This window comes from Artibeus jamaicensis, unplaced genomic scaffold (genome assembly GCF_021234435.1).
Source record: "Artibeus jamaicensis isolate MK-2021 breed Jamaican fruit bat unplaced genomic scaffold, CSHL_Jam_final contig_233, whole genome shotgun sequence".
Taxonomy (NCBI): Eukaryota; Metazoa; Chordata; class Mammalia; order Chiroptera; family Phyllostomidae; genus Artibeus; species Artibeus jamaicensis.
Window position 1 is genome coordinate 59,236,321 of NW_026521486.1, and position 17,562 is coordinate 59,253,882.

At 34.8% G+C, this 17,562-nt stretch overlaps 1 protein-coding gene across 6 annotated transcripts in view; it reads left to right on the forward strand.

Moving 5' to 3' along the window:
- The window catches only part of MON2 (MON2 homolog, regulator of endosome-to-Golgi trafficking), a 117,797-nt gene that overhangs the window by 79,214 nt on the left and 21,021 nt on the right, over nt 1–17,562 (forward strand). For 5 of the 6 annotated variants that reach the window (XM_037140296.2, XM_037140298.2, XM_053661511.1 and 2 more), the window contains 5 exons: nt 702–1,330; nt 5,888–6,031; nt 6,647–6,664; nt 6,947–7,075; nt 11,359–11,549. In XM_037140296.2, the coding sequence (XP_036996191.1) occupies nt 702–1,330; nt 5,888–6,031; nt 6,647–6,664; nt 6,947–7,075; nt 11,359–11,549 (1,111 nt within the window). The remainder of the gene's footprint in view (nt 1–701; nt 1,331–5,887; nt 6,032–6,646; nt 6,665–6,946; nt 7,076–11,358; nt 11,550–17,562) is intronic. The other variant, XM_037140297.2, reaches the window with a different exon arrangement.

The window sequence follows — 17,562 nt, forward strand, 5'->3', positions numbered from 1 at the left end:
ATTTTGACAAAATAAGCATCATTTTAATACCTCCATAATAGTTACTTTATTTTAAAAGCTAAGAACTAATAGATATAGATTTAGATTTTTAGAAATGAAGACATTTAAGTAGTTTGTGTTGTTTTGATAATTTTTTATAACTTGAAGACTAGAAATGTATAGCTTAATTTTTAATAAAAGAAATGAGTATAGAGAAGAAGAGGTGCATATCTGGGACGATGTTATGATTTGTCATATATAGGCAGAGTCGTACTTACTGTTTCATACCAGACCTACTTCTAGCTCTTCCTATTAAATGAATGCTTCCCTGGGTATATGGGTTCATCTGTTTAAAAAAAAAATCAAGTATGGTGCCAGGTGGGTGCTAGATTTATTGGGGAGATCACTTTGTAAATTATATGTGTCTAACCATTGTGCTGTGCATCTGAAACTTTACAAATAATATAGAATCAACTGTTTTGATATATCCTTATGTAATCTCTCTGTTGTGGCCTTTGTTCCTGTATCTGAAAAAAATGTTTTCTGGATTTTCAGGTTGTAATGATTCTAATTCACATTGTTAATATCGTAGTACTTAAGCAGTTTTTCCTACTTCCATAGTTTAAGCAGAAAAATGAAGCTAATAGAATTTAAAATGTCTAATAGAGAAAATTTGATCACTTTTGTGATATATATATATATGTTTTTTCTTCCTAATATAGGAGACTTTTCACGAGCGTGGGATGTTCTTCTTGACCATATACAATCAGCAGCACTCAGCAAAAACAATGAAGTATCTCTGGCTGCACTGAAAAGCTTTCAGGAAATTTTACAGATTGTGTCCCCCGTCAGGGACTCAGATAAGCCTGAGACACCACCTGCAGTTAATGTTCCTGTGCCTGTCCTTATAGGATCCATATCAGGCCCTGGCCTGAACAGGCCATTTGTAAGAACAGATTCCATTGGAGAAAGACTTGGAAAATATAGTAGCTCTGAGCCACCCATAGTTACCGATGAGCTTGAAGATTTGAATCTCTGGTGGGCTGCATGGAATACCTGGTATAAAATTGGATCTGAAAGCACTAAGCCTCCTATTACTTTTGATAAACTGACTTTCATTCCCAGCCAGCCTTTCCTTACAGCTTTAATTCAAATATTTCCAGCTCTCTACCAACACATAAAAAGTGGTTTCAACATGGATGACTTGCAAAAATTGGGGGTAATATTGCACAGTGCTGTTTCAGTCCCAATAAGTTCAGATGCATCCCCCTTCATTCTTCCATCTTATACTGAAGCAGTTTTGACAAGTTTACAGGAAGCTGTACTTACAGCTTTAGATGTTCTCCAAAAGGTAATTGAATTCTAATGGCTCTCTGAGCAATAATACATTTGGTTCTCTGGGATTTTTTACTTTGCTATATATTTTGAGGGGATGAATTCTGAATCATCAAGATTGTTGTGTATGTATACTTTGGGATAAATTCAGTATTGTAAAGATCTAGCTATTTTAAAAACGTGGTTTTCTGTTGTATTTTTAAAAGGTAGTTCAGGTTTGTTTTGAGAGTCTTTAAGAAACTGCCTACATCCTGCTTTTATTCACCAGCATATTTAATTTGTTCATGCATGTCTTCATTAAAGGATAATACTTTTTAGAATAACAATTTCAGTAAAGTATTTATATAATTAGAAAATTAATAAGCAATGATATTATGCTTTGCTGTTTTTTTAAAGCACTTAAATTTAGCTCTGGAATTGTTTGAAGATTATTTTTTTAAAAATGAGGATAAACTTACAAAGTATTTCAGAGGAATAGCTCTATTTTTACCTGTGTGTGTTTTGTTACTATAAAGCATTATTAAAACAGCCCTGTCTGGTGTGACTCAGTGGCTTGAGCACCAGCCTGTGAACCAAAGGGTCGCTGGTACAGTCCCCAGTCAGGGCACATGCCCTGGATTGTGGGTCCGGTCCTCAGTGGGGGAGCACAAGAGACAACCACAAACTGATGTTTCTCTCCCTTTCTCCCTCCCTTGTCCTCTCTCTAAACATACATACATACATACATACATACATAAATATTTAAATAAAAAGAACTATTAGAACAGACCTGAAAATCATTGAGTAAATCCTAGTTAGCAAATGACACCAGATCAAAATCAAAGAATTCTTTAAAGTTTAAGGTAATGGTTAATGTAATTCACAGTAACCAACATACTAAAGGAAAATAAAAAGCCAACTGAAGAGCCAGCAATTTATGACATTCTAACAATATTAGAGTGGAACTAGAACCTGGTACACAGATGTGATCAGTAACCATTTATGTCATGTAGATCAGGTTTTCTACAAACGGATTGCATGTATTCAGCTGGAATGATGGCAGCTTTCACAGTAAGAATGGTGATTTCTGCTACATGATAATACCTCTTAATAACCTCTGGAAGAAGTATAGCTGAGCAGTAATTCTTTCATCTCTTTAACCCTATTATACAGAAAAAATAAATTGTGTAGAAACATAAAATTTAAGATAATCTGGCATTTAAAATGTGTATTGTAGGAATATCAGTTTTTCATAATTGAAATCAAAATAGCTGTTTTTAATTGTAGTGGGGGGGAAAGTAGCTTCTCAATAATTACTTTTTTCCCCTTGATTGGTCATGCTCATAAGTTGCTTATAGACTGCCCTAGAGGGAAAGGAAAAGTTATTCCATTAGGAAAGAAAAGAAAAGCCACAGGCCTTGTGGGATGCCTGTGATTTACAACTCTCATTAAGATGTTGGATTCAAACTTTTATATATAAGTAGAATAGGATAAAGAAGAAACAACAAATGCCAAAGATTATTTTCAAGGGAAAAAAGCAGATAATTTTTTTAAAAACCGTCTGCTTTAGCAGTAAGACAATAAGTAGACATCCCGATAACTAGGAATTTGTCCTGAGCTTTTAATGGCTTTCAAAACAGCATTTACTTTCAACCTGAAACTTACGGAGCTTTATTGTTTTCTATTTATAGCAATTAATATTTTGTATTAATAATTTTCATTGTATATGCGTCATTTATTACTTATGAGGTTATCTAAATGATGTTGCTTAATACTTGAAAGTAATACAACATATGGGGTCTTTAATTTTCTAATAGAGGTAAATTAACACATATTATTATCTTTAAGAATGCTCTTATATTTTTCCTCCAAGGGTCTCGGAAAGTGTTTTTGCTTTGGGACTTTAAACTAATAAGCTATTCAGCAAAGCATTTTATTGATGAAATGCTATTTTTCTTCCTAAAGGAAAAACTTACTTTTTGATTTCATGTTTACCCTTATATTCAGGGTCACAGTCATCTCTTAGTTCTCAAGTCACTAGTTCCCAACCAAATTGACTTAGTTATGTATGCTAATGTGTTTTTTTGCCAAGATATTTTGACATACATGGGGGATCTGATAATTTGATTATCTACTTTTATTATCTGAGAGGAGGAGACTGCATCTTATTTATTCCCCAACTCCCTAAAGTTAAACAGCTGGATATCCTGTCTGCCTCCTTCATCACAGTTGCTGAGTAACACTCCAGGAGACACCGTCACATTGTGTATGAAGTGGTGTCATTGGAGTTTGCAATGAAGCCAAGTCTTCTACTTACAGGACAAATTTCTGAATCTCTCTATACTTCAGATTCCTCATCTATAAAATGAAAATAATAAATCAACTTTTTTCCCTATTAGATGAGATAGTATTTGTAAGATAGTTAGTGCCTGGCACAGTTAAACATTCAGAAAATGTTACCTTAGTTGTTACTATCTTTATAAAGTTCTTTAGTAAAGGTCTTAATACATGGTCGGTATGAAATATTGTACATGACTCAATGAGAGAAACCTTGAACCATCTGAAGGTTAGATGTCCAGTTTTCTTTTCCTTGTTTTCACATACACAGTTTTCAAAGACTAATAGGAAATACTGTTTAGATTGCTTATTTATTCTCAGCTTTTTGACTAAAATCTGTTATCAGGTTTGGATGTTAGGTTTTTGTGGTATACAGACTCCTTCAGAATACTGAAGGAGAAAAGCCAATAATAATTTTTTTTAGATGGAGTTTGTTGTTTAAAAAAAAAGTCAACTCCATATTGTGTACTTTAAGATCCCAGAATAGCTTTATAATCTATAACACTATTTATATGTTTTCTTTTTACAAAAAAAAACCCCAAAACAGAAAATCGCAACGTATAGTCAAAGTCATGATTTACTGCTAAGATAATTCCAGAGAAGTTGTGATACTTAGTTTTCTAAGGTATCCACAAAGGCTTTATGTTTTTTTTGTTTGTTTTGCAGTCATTAAAAATAAAGTGATTCACTTAGGATAATTGTCTCATTTCATAGTAATTATTGCTTGTTTACAGACTAAGCAAGAAGTTAATAAAGAAGAATGTGAGCCTCTTTGGTATGGCTCAGTTGGAGGATTGTCCCATAACTGAAAGGTTGTGGGTTCGATTGTGGTCAGGGTACCCACCTAGGCTTCAGATTCAATTCTCAATCCTGGCACATAGAGGGCAACCAGCCAGTGCTTCTCTCTTGCATCAATGTTTCTCTCTCTTCCTTCCTCTCTTTAACAAAAAGCAATGGAAAAATGTCCTCAGGTGAGGATAAAAAAAAATTTTTTTAATATTACTATTAAAAGCAGTCAGTAGAGATTTTTTTTATCATTCAGGTTCACCATTTACTGTTTCTGGTAAAAAGAGCTAAATATTGAGAGATGGTGTCATTTTTTTGTAATTATAAGATGGTCTAACTAAGGTATGGGCAGCACTATCCTTACTGTTTTCTATCTCAGGACAGTTTTACCTCAACTTAAGTTACAGCTAAGTTGCTACATTTTTCTGAGAGAAAAAATAAAACTAATCTGTTATCTGACAGGTTAAAAAGCCATAGATTACATAAAAATATAAGTGTTGTAAATATCTTTTAAAAGAAATTTCTTAAAATTTTGAATGGTTTGAATTTTGACTTAGTATTTTGAGGGTCCCTGAAGTGTAGTGACCATGTGTTTTGTGTTGTAGAGCACAGATATATTTCAGACATTCTATAAATAATATCATTAAATATTTTTCCCACAGAGAAAAATAAACACTAAAACAGGGAAATGTGGATGGGTGAGAGGAGAAAACACCATTTGTGGCTAGAAAAAATTTAAAAAACCCTTAAGATTTATTTTAAGTACTTTTGACATATTTGAATTGGTAATTAAAATCTGCAGTGTGAAGATATGCATTTTATTCTGTTTTATCAAATTATTTGTAACAATAAGTTTAATTCTCTGTTAAAATATTTTAAAGTTTAAAAATCAAATCTATATATTCAGGTACATTAGCTATTATTACACATGTAGTGTTCTATTAAAAGTGATACATAGATTTCTTTTAGAAACAATTTTCCTACATGATTTATTTTCCCAAATGTAATGCACATGATTATTTGTTAAAGTCAGTGGACCAGGCATGGTACAGAAGTCCTCTGTCATTTCAATGAACTCATCTCATCACTTAAATAGAAGTCAATATCATCTTGATCTGTGAAGCATTCTTAATAGTCCAGTGGCTATATTACTGAACAAATGATCAGACTGTAGAACCTCAAGACCGCCTAGGACTTCTCTTTAATTGCTTGACTTTTTTCCATTCTGTTAAGTAAAATATCACAGTTTTTGTTTAGAAAATTATTTTTAGTTGGTTAATATATTTAGCACATACCTTAATTCAATAATAGTTTAAAATAGCTTACATGTAATTCCGGACTTATAAAAGATTGTATGATACATAAAATATGACAGTATTTAAGATTATTTGGTTAAGCAAGAGCATACAACTGTAAAGGCCTTCATGGAGGTAAGATTGTGCATTCTACTGTTTATACTTTGTTTTTATAGGCCATCTGTGTAGGACCAGAGAACATGCAGATAATGTATCCAGCAATATTTGACCAGTTACTGGCATTTGTAGAATTTTCCTGTAAACCGCCACAATATGGACAGCTGGAAACAAAGCACATTGCAAATGCAAAATATAATCAGGTAATTTATTCTAAATTATATTTACTCTGTAATATTTCTTGGCTTATAAATATAAGTCAGTTCCACTCACAGTGGACTCTGATTATCTCAGAAACTTTTTATTCACAAATAAACTTTCATATGTCTGGTAACAGTTTTAGCTGAAAAGAAATACTATTTAGAAGCTCTTTTCTGTGTTTCTTTTTTTCTTGTTTATGATTTCCATTTCCCAAGCGGTTCTCCAGGAAGTTTGGCCTTCGTGTTACTCTGTAGTACACCTTTGAAGTTCCGTTCTTGACTGCCCTTCGCACTACAAAATGACTTCTCAGTCCCGAACCCTAATCTTACATAAAGTAGATTCCCGAAATGCAAATTGAAGATATCTGTGTGTTAAATAAGAAGTCTGCTACTGGTGTGAAATTTAGTTGGATTTTACGTAAAAGATTCTTATAGCCATAATTGGCAAATTTTAACTTTGTTTTGGCTTACAAGAAAAGTAAATTTCTCAATGCATGCACATGCTGATTTTGTTCAAACAACATAAAAATTATAATTTTACATGGTCCGAAAAGTAGTTTTAATGTGTATTAACGTTTTTCATTCTATTTGTCTTGCAACACAATGGAATCACAATAGATCCAACTATTTGCACCGGTGAGTTAAATTTCCTAAAATTGTCCTAACCTATAGCAGCAAAGTATATCTTTCCCAGTTCTTGATAGAATGCTCTATGTGCTTTTTCTGATAGTTTTAATTTTTGCCTGGCTGAAAATCATTATTTCATGAAGTACATATCTCTTTGAAAACTGCATGTAATACAGTCTTACCTAATACCAAGATCTGAACTTTAAGACAAAGAAGCTTTTTCTTTGAAAAAAATACAATGTCATTTAATCTCATTTATTTTTAACTCTTTGTGAAAATATTACTTTTTAGGCGGAATGGGTAGCTTTGAATTATGTACCATTTGCTGAAAGGTCTTTAGAAGTAGTTGTGGATTTATACCAAAAAACAGCCTGTCACAAAGCAGTGGTGAATGAGAAAGTACTCCAGAATATCATTAAGGTATTTCTTTTTTTTTTAAATTTTATACTTTTATTTGATGATGACAGTATTGTTGAAATTACTCTTTAGATAATATTTTATCATATATTGAGATAAATGGAAAATATAATTTATTTTATTATTTATAGTGGCTTTTCTCCAGTGTTCATGAGCAGTACTTAGGAATTGTTTTTATAAAGTATGAGAAGGGTTTTTTTTTTTTAAAGGGGAAGGGAAGGAGAGAGGAAGAGAAAAATCAGTGTATGGTTGCCTCTTATGCATCCCCTGCTGGGAACTGGCCTGCAACCCAGGCATGTGCCCTGACTGGGAATCGAACTGTGATTCTTTGGTTTACAGGTCCGCACTCAATCCACTGAGCTACACCAGCCAAGGCGAGAAGGTTCTTTTAATGAAAAATATTTTTAAAGTCAGTATGCATTAGATTTTTTACCGTTTTTAAATTTTGCCACATAAGACAATGAGTTGAGATCCTGTTTCTTGGGATAGTACTTCCCATACTTTGAAGTTGATGAGCATTCAGTGGGAAATTCAAAGTGCAGCCCATTGATTCAACTGATCATGCATGCTTTTAACAATTATTTTAATTTTATTTTTCAAATACAGTAGACATATACTATTATATTAATTTCCAGTATTGACAATTATTTTAAAATTCAACTCTAGTTGACTGTGTTACATTCCTCCAAAAGCATATTTTTTGTCTTTTCCTCCGTTTTGAAGGACACACTTAAACTTGATTTTTCCCTAGTGCAAGTATGTGTCTTCTATTTACTGAATAAATACAGGCCAATAAAAACAGTCCTCCCTCAAAGAAGAAGGCCTTTCTCTGTTCCAAGGTTCATCCCTCTCATTGTGTTCAGTCCTTTTCCCATCTTTTTTTTTGTTGTTGTTGGTAATTCTTTCTTTCATTTTCCTTTTGGCCTCATACTTTATCCTGGAAAGATGATGAAGCCGAATAAGAACTTTCAGTTTACTTCCTACTCAAATCGCCATCCTCTTTCAGCTCTCCTTTACTTCTAAACCGCATTAAACGGCCTGTGGCCTTCACCTAGCCACCAGTCACTTTCAGCCTATTGCATGCTGGCTTACTTCCATATTGTGCTATAGAAACTACTTAGTCAAAGTTACAGAACATCAAATCTTCACATCCTGAATCCTTTTCTAATTCTTTATCTTCCCTGTAATGTGGTACTGCCCTTATCTCTTAAAAAACTCTTTCTTGCCCTGGCTGGTATAGCTCAGTGGATTGAGCACGCGCTGTGAACCAAAGGGTCACTGGTTTGATTCCCAGTCAGGGCACATGCCTGGGTTGCTGGCCAGGTCCCCAGTGGGGGCCAGGTGAGAGGGGGCCCCCAGAGGGGGCCAACCACACATTGATGTTTCTCTCCCTCTCTCTCTCCTTCCCTCCTCCTCTCTCTAAAAATAAATAACTAAAATATATTTTTTAAAAACCCTTTCTTGCCTTTATTTTTGTTGTACTTACTTTTGTCCCTCACCACTTACCCCATCACAACTGTCCCTCTCTCCTCATTTGTTGAGAATATTTTTTAACCACCTTTGTTGCCAGGTACTAATTAAATAGTGAAGATTAAAAATGAGCCCTGGCTGGTGTAGCTCAGTGGATTGAGTGCGGGCCTGCGAACCAGACAATCGCGGTTCGATTCCCAGTCAGGGCACATGCCCGAGTTGCAGGCTGGTTCCCTGCAGGCCAGTTCCCAGCAGGGGACCCACAAGAGGCAACCATACATTGATGTTTCTCTCCCTCTCTTCTTCCCTTCCCCTCTAAAGATAAATAAAAAACAAGATTAAAAATGAATAAGATAGTTCTCACAGTTAATAATTTAATATAAGGAATAGGGAAAGGTGCCAAACAACAACGCCGTGTGTTGAGTGCTAAGTGGAGGCAGCTCTGCATTCAGATACAGATAGACCTGGTTTAGATCAGTGCGCTGGCTGCTCTATGATTGTGGACAGACGAACTAGCCCAGTGGTGCTTCTCATCTGGAAAAGAAGGATAACACCAATACTACTTACACATGTTAACTAAAAAGAGAATCAGTTCAGATACAGCATTTATTGGTATTTGCCAGGTAGTCATTGTAGAATAAAAAGCTAGTTCCCCCCATAGACAAAGAAATAACTAAACTGGCTAGGGGATTTTGGCGAGGGTTAGTGGAAGGGACTCTGGAAGAAGGAGCAGTAGATTTTGTTAGATAAAAAGGGAAAGGGAGGTTTTATAGGTAAACTGAATAGTGTAAAAGATCATGATATATTGTAAAGAAATGTTGAGAAATTCAGTTTTGGGAGATGACAAGGCCTGGAATAAGTCTGAAAAGGTGCTTTTGGGTTTTATAACCCATCATAAGGAATCAGATTTTATTCCTTAACCACTGAAGTGTTGAACTTTTAGGAGTGACATGCCATCCGCTTGGCATATTTAAACGATTTAAATAATTCCTTTCTGTACTCACTTTGTTGATCCATTTACTACATTGTATTGTGATCAATTACACAAGGCTCTGTCTTTCTCAGTGTGAGTTTTATGGCAGCAGGCACTGAATTTCCCAGTCCCACATCCATTTACTGAGTATGAACTATATTCCAATCCTTGTATTAGTTGCTTTATTTTTTTTAATGTATAAATTGAGTAGACCTGCAGTGTTTAACGTTCCTTTGATTTCAGTAAAATACTAATTGTAGTAGTAAACCAGTCTTTTATCTAACCTTGAGTTATAAAATACTAATTCAGAATGTGTCCCTTGTATAATGTAGTATTCTCTTGTTTGCAGATGACATACATAGGCTGTAACTACCTTCAACTATAAAGAAGATTTATTGGCATGCTTAATTGGAAAATTCAGAAATGGGGGTGCGGGTGCTTTAGAATCGGTTGATTCAGAGATTTGGCAGTATCACCAAAAAACAAATGTTTTCTCTTTATTCTGCTTACTAAGGGTTGACTGTATCTTAACTGTGTTCTTCCTCATAGTGGTAGGCTAAAAATGGAATTATGTGTCCAGTAGGAGGGATGTGTGTAGTTCTATTACATTATTATTTGTAAGTTTCTTAAATTAACCTTAAGTGGGCCAGTGTTAGTCCCATGTCTATTCTTGAACAAGTGCTTGTCCCAGGGAAATGGAGTAGATTAGTTTTATAACCTAATCATTTCCTTACCTTAATTCCCAACTGGAAGTGGAGTTTGCTTCCCCTAAAGTGCATGGGGCAAGGAAGGGGATAAGTATGTCCTGGACAAGCTAGTTATCTGTTAGTAGAGGAGGCCCATTTCATTCTAATATGTAGTGGTTCATATGTGCATTCAGTAGTATTTGTTGTGGAGGATGATGAAGCGGGGTATTATATTTAGGCCATTACATTGATGTATGAAAATTTATCTCTTCGCTGTTTATCTTTCTCTGACTAGAATTGTTTTTATAAAAGCAGAATTTTCACTCTAATGCAATTTAACTGGCAGTATGCTGACACCATGAATTTTATATTACTCTGGGATGGCTCATTCCGGTAGTTATGTCAGTCTCACTTTCTAGTTGCATGATAGACCTGTGACCAGGGAAGTCCATTCTGAACCAGCCAAATTAGTTCTTCTGTGGTTAACGGTAACCTGTCTCAAAGTTGACCAATTAAAAAGTAAGCCTGAACTTAGTCACTGTACATAGCACAGATGCTCTACTCCTGTATCCTCGAGGGTTAAACATAAAGTAAACCATCTTCTTGAATGACCAATTTTACTAAAATTTTTAGAAAATCAAGAAGTACATTAAAATGTTAACGTGTAATATAAAATTCATGGAATTTTAGAGCTAAAACATGACTTCAAGTTATTGATACTTTAGGCTATGTTTATTCCCCCCTCACCATCAGTGGGGAAGCATAAGTAGTATTGATCTTTCTTGGATGGGAGGGCCCTGACTATCAGGTTATTTGTTTGATAGGAGAACTGTGGCAGAATGTTCTAGTTCCACAATATTAGGCTGAGGGGAGCTGCAAAGTTTAAAGTTTCTTACTCCTACTGTTAAACATCTGTATTTTTTATGACGAGAAACTGAGGTTCAACAAGGTTGTTACTTTTTTAGGGTCATTGGTTATAAATGGAGACAGTAGGATTTGAGGACCATGACTGAGAATTGGTCTATCTAGAAAATAACATTCTTCTTTAAATGAAAATGCCTATGCTATTATTTTTTCTGTCTGCTATCATTTAAAAAAATTAAAGTCATGTGTACATGTTTTAATGAATACTTATGTTAAACTCTTTATTTTCACAGACCCTTAGGGTTCCTCTCAGTTTGAAGTATTCCTGCCCTTCTGAAAGCACATGGAAACTAGCAGTATCCTCTCTCCTCAAAGTTCTTTCTATTGGGCTACCTGTTGCCCGGCAACATGCTTCTTCAGGAAAATTTGACAGTATGTGGCCAGAACTAGCCAGCACCTTTGAAGACTTTCTCTTTACTAAAAGGTCAGCTCATTTATTTTTGCAATTAGGTCAACCTTTCAAGAAAGACTGTAATTGTTATACCCGTAATTGCTCTAAAAACAGTATTTCTAATTATTCATTAACAGAGTTATTGCTTATTGGGAATCCTAGGTTGTATACACAACTGGATTAGGCATTTAGCCATTTGGTACATCATCTGTGAGCAGTGGAGACTGTGGTTTTGGTTGTAAGATAGGACTCTATATAAAGACTGTGTGAGTGCATCATGATTAAAGAACCATGGTTTTAACTGCATGAAGCCAGAGAGGTCCATTTTTTAAAACCATGCCCATTTGGCATTACACAAGGAAAGTAATTTCAGAAAATCAGTGTTTTATTAGAATCAATAAGAGCATTGGCAGTAATGATCAGCTCTTTAAGATGTTTAGGTTTGGAGGTTCCTTAAGCAATTAAAAACAGAAATACAGTCAGTCTAAGACCCCCCGAAACCACAGATAGTACGAAACCCTACATTTTGTCCTATACACACGTACTCATGATGAAGTTTACTTTATAAATTAGGCACAATAAGAGATTAACAGTGATAGCTAAAAATAAATTGGAACAATTACAACAATATACTGAAATAAAAATTAGTCAAAATATGATTTTTTATTGTTGTTCATGTACAGTTGTCTCCACTTTCCTGCCATCACTTCCCCGCCCCCACACCCACCTCCTGCCCTCAGTCCTTCCCCACTTTCGCTTTGTCCATGGGTCCTTCATACATGTTCCTTGACGACCCTTCCCCTTCTTTCCCCTGTTATTGCCCTCCCCTGTCCCCTCTGGTCACTGTCAGTTTGTTCTTTATTTCCACGTGTCTGGTTCTGTTTTGCATGCTTGTTTGTTTGGTTGATTAGGTTCCTCTTATAGGTGAGATCACATGGTATTTGTCTTTCATCACCTGGCCTACTTAGCATAATGTTTAGGTTTGGCAAAGAAAAATTGAATTTTCATTGTGTGATACCCAACTGAGAGCATAGGTTAAGGATTCTCTTTTGACCCCTCACTGAGTGAGCATGGGATAATTGGAACACAGACTAAATTTTTTTCATGAGGAATCTGCTGCCATTTATCCAAAGTTGTACTATCCAATATAGTAGTCACTAACAGTTATTAATTATATTTTTTAACTAAATAAAATTAAAAACTCAGTTTATTCTCACTAGCCTGGTTTCAATTCTCATTGCCATGTGTGGCTAGTGTCTGCCATGTTGGGCAGTACAGATTATTGAACATTTCCATCACCACAGAAAATTCCTTTGGCAGCACTGATCTAAAATGAGACACTTTACTAACAACGGACTATTTAATACCTGTGATAGCCAGGTAGTCTTCAGTTCTACAGTCTAATTTTCTTTTGTGCTACGGTAGTGAAATTCTGTGACAACAAAGTTTTTAAAATTTTTCTACCCATTAATCATTGTTAAAATTATAAAATATAACCATTTAAAATGATTAGTTTGCAGTTACTTATATTATGAATTTGATATCTTTGAGGAAAAAAACCTGCATTAGCACATTGATAATGATCCAGATGAGTCTACAACAGAATGATTTAACTAAAGAGATTCTATCTTTCTAATGTTTAGTTAGTCCGTAAAAAAAAAGTTGTAAATAGAAACAACCTTATAGATAAGGAGACAAAACCGATGGTTGCCGAATGGGAGGGGGGTTAAGGGACTGGGTAAAATAGGTTAATAAATATAAATTGGTAGTTACACAATATGGGTGTGTAAAGTACAGCATAGGAAATGTAGTCGATAATATTGTAATAACTATGTATGGTGCCAGATGAGTACAACTGTGGAGGATCATTCTTAAAGTATATAAATGTCTAACTACTGTACTTTACACATGAAAGTAATAGAAAATAATATTGAATGTCAGTTGTAACTGAAAAATAAAAGTTGTAGAGTGTGGAGGGGTTAATTTACTTTTTTCTCTGTAAAAGCTTCTCTGATATTTCAGAATTGAAACTAGTGATATGTGGTTCTAACTTCTGTTTCTGAAAATGATCTTTGTTTTGCTTTTTTATCTCACCTCTAAAAATGTAATTGTTACTAATGCAAACATACTCTTTGTATTCACAGGAAACAAATTGTATTTTTATCTTTAAAATAACCCTGAAAATTTGAGCTTCTTTCACAATGTTAATTTATGTAAAGCAAATAGATTTAGAAATTCAAACTTTTTCTTTTCCTCTAGTTATGTCTGTATATGAATGTTGCTCCCATAACAAATTGAATCAGCTGTTTTTTAAAAGTTGAGGTAACATTGGTTTATAATATTATATAAATTTCAGGCATACAGCATTATATTTGATACCTGCATATATTATAAATAGCATGTTCCCCATCAAAAGTATAGTTTCCCTCTGTTACCATACATTTGACCATTTTTACTCATTTTGCCTCCCCCACCTTCGTTCCCCTCTGATAACCACCAGTCTGTTCTTACCTAAGAGTTTGCTTTTATTTTTGTTTGTTGTTTCTCTTTTTTCTTTATATTCCACATTTGAGTGAAATCATACAATTTTCGTCCTTTCTATCTGACTTATTTTACTTAGCATCATACCCTCATGTTCATCTGTGCCGTAAATGGCAATATTTCATCTTTTTTTGTGGCTGAGTAGTGGTCCATGGTGTGTGAGTGTGCCCAATCGTTTTTTTTTAATTTTATTGTTTTCCAGTTACAGTTGTGCATTTACCCACCACCAGTCCCCCCCCCACTGCAGCCATGCTTCCATCTCCTCCCTCCCCTGCTTCTACCTCCTCCCCATGGTTTTGTCCATGTGTCCTTTATAGTTATTCCTGAATGCCCAGTTTTTTTATGTAGTCATCCATTGACGAACATTTAGTTTATTTAGATATCTGAGCTATGGTAAATAAATCTGCAGTGAACAAAGGGGTGCATATGATATCTTTTTGAATTTGTTTTTTCATATTCTTTAGAAAAATACCCATGGGTAGAATAGCTGGATCATATTACAGTTCTATTCTTAATCTTTTGAGGAACCTCCATACTGTTTTCCATAGTGACCGTACCAATTGTATTACAATTCCAGTAACAGTATAAGGGTTCCCTTTTTCTCCACATCCTCTCCAACACTTGTTATTTCTTGTCTTTTTGATAATAGCTATTTTAACAGGTATAAGGTGATATATCACTGTGGTTTTGATTTGCACTTCCCTAAAAATTAGTGATGTTGGACACCTTTTCATACGTGTTGGCCATCTGTTTGTCTTCCTTGGGAAAATGTCTATTCAGATCTTTTGCCTATTTTTTAACCAGGTTGTTTTTGTTTATTTGTTGTTGAGTTATATGAGTTCATACATATTTTTTGCATATTAACCCCTTACCAGAAATATAATTTGAAAATATCTTCTTTTATTCAGTTGTTTGCCTTTTTGTTTTATTGATGCTTTCCTTTGCTATGCAGAAGCTTTTAGTTTGATTTAGTTTTGTTTATTTTTATTTTTGTTTCTCTTTTGAGGTCAGATCCACAAAAATGTTGCTAACTGATGTCTAGGAGCTTAGGACCTCTGTTGTCTTCTGTGTAGTATATGGTTTTGGATCTTACATCAGTTTTTAATCCATTTTGAGTTAATTTTTGTGTATAATAGTCAGTGGTCTAGTTTCATTCTTTTACATGTGATTGTTCAGTTTTCCTAACCCCATTTAAGGAAGAAACTTTCTTCATTCTATGCTGTTGGCTCCTTTGTTATATTTAGCTATCTATACATGTGGGTTTATTTCTGGGCTCTCAGTTCTGTTCCATTGGTCTGTATGTCTGTTTTTCTGCCACTACCATGCTGTTTTGATTACTATCACTTGTAGAATAGTTTGAGAGCAGGGAGTATGATACCTCTGGCTTTGTTCTTTTTTCTCAGGATTCCTGTGGCTATTTGGGGTCTTTTGTGCTTGTATACAAATTTTAGGATTTTTTTTCTATAACTGCAAAAATGCCACAGGGATTTTGATAGAGCTTTTATTGAGTCTATAGATTGCTTTGGGTGATATGGACATTTTAACATGTTAATTCTTTCAATTCGTGAGCATGGAATATTTTTCTATTTCTTTGTGTCATCTTCAATTTTTTTCATCATATCTTACATTTTCAGGGTCCAAGTCTTTTACCTCCTATATTAAATATACTCTTTGGTATTTGATTCTTTCTGTTGTGATTATAAATGAGATTCTTTTATTGATTTCTCTTTCTGATAGATTGTTAGTGTATAGAAACACAACAGACTTTCACAAATTGATTTTGTACCCTTCATCTTTACTATATTCATTTAGTATTTCTAATATATTTTTTGGTTATTCTTGGTAGAGTCTTTAGGGTTTTCTATATATAAATCGTGCCATCTACAAATAGTGAAATTTCACTTCTTCCTTTCAAATTTGGATGTCTTTTATTTCTTTTATTGTCTAATTGCTCTGGCTAAGCTGTTCAGTATACTGTGTTTAACAAAACTGCAAGATTGGGCATCTTTGTCTTGTTCTTTATCTTAAAGGAAAAGCTTTCAGTTTTTCATCATTGCCATGATGTTAGCTGTGGTTTTTGTAATATTTAGCCTTTATTCTGTTGAGCTATTGTAGTTTTTCTTCTATACCCATGTTATTGAAAGTTTTTTTTATTGCAAATGGATGTTAAATATTTTTTTATTTTTATTTTTATTTTTTAAATATATTTGATTGATTATGCTATTACAGTTCTATTCCCCCCCTTCATTCCCCTCCACCCTGCACACCCCTCCCCCATCATCCCCCCTTTCGTTTATGTCCATGTGTCACAAGTTCTTTAGATTCTATATTTCTTATACTATTCTTGCCCTCCCCCCTGTCTATTTTATCTACCTACCATCTATGCTACTTATTCTCTGTATCTTCTCCCCCCTTCTCCTCCTCCCACTCCCCTGTTGCTAACTCTCCATGCAATCTTCATTTCCATGGTTCTGCTCCTGATCTAGCTGTCCTCTTAGTTTGCTTTTGTTTTAGGTGTGGTTGTTAGTAACTGTGAGTTTGCTGTCCTTTCACTGTTCATCTTTTTTATCTTCTTTTTCTTAGGTAAGTCCCTTTAACATTTCATATAATAAGGGCTTGGTGATGATGAACTCCTTGAATTTGATCTTATCTGAGAAGCGCTTTATCTGCCCTTCCATTCTAAATGAAAGCTTTGCTGGATAGATCAATCTTGGATGTAGGTCTTTGGATTTCATGACTTGGAATACCTCTTTCCAGCCCCTTCTTGCCTGTAAGGTCTCTTTTGAGAAATTCGCTGACAGTCTGATGGGAACTCCTTTGTAGGTGACTGTCCCCTTATCTCTTGCTGCTTCTAGGATTCTCTCCTTCATTTTAATCTTGGCTAATGTAATTATGATGTGCCTTGGTGTGTTCCTTCTTGGGTCCAACTTCTTTGGGACTCTGAGCTTCCTGGATTTCCTGGAAGTCTCTTTCCTTTGCCAGATTGGGGAAGCTCTCCTTTATTATTTGTTCAAATAAGTTTTCCACTCATGGCTGTTCCTCTTCCCCTTCTGGTACCCCTACAATTCAGATGTTGGGATGTTTAAAGATGTCCTGGAGGTTCCTAAGCCTCTCCTCATTTTTTTGAATTTTTGTTTCTTCATTCTTTTCTGTTTGGTCATTTTTTTCTTCTTTCTGGTCCACTCCATTGATTTGAGTCCCAGCTTTCTTTCCATCACTATTGGTTCCCTGTGCATTTCCATTCATTTCAATTAGTTTAGCCTTCATTTGTTCCTGTAATTTGTGACTAAAATCAACCAGTTCTGTGAGCATCCTGATCACCAGTGTTTTAAACTGTGCATCTGAAAGGTTAGCTATCTTGTTTGCTTAGATTTATTGGCTCTGGGGCTTTGAGCTGTTCTTGAGCCATGTTTTGGTCTGTTTGCGCCTGTTATGTATGAGGGACGGAGCCTTAGGTGTTCACCAGGGTGGGGCAACCCAGGTCACTGGGTTGTGACACTGTATT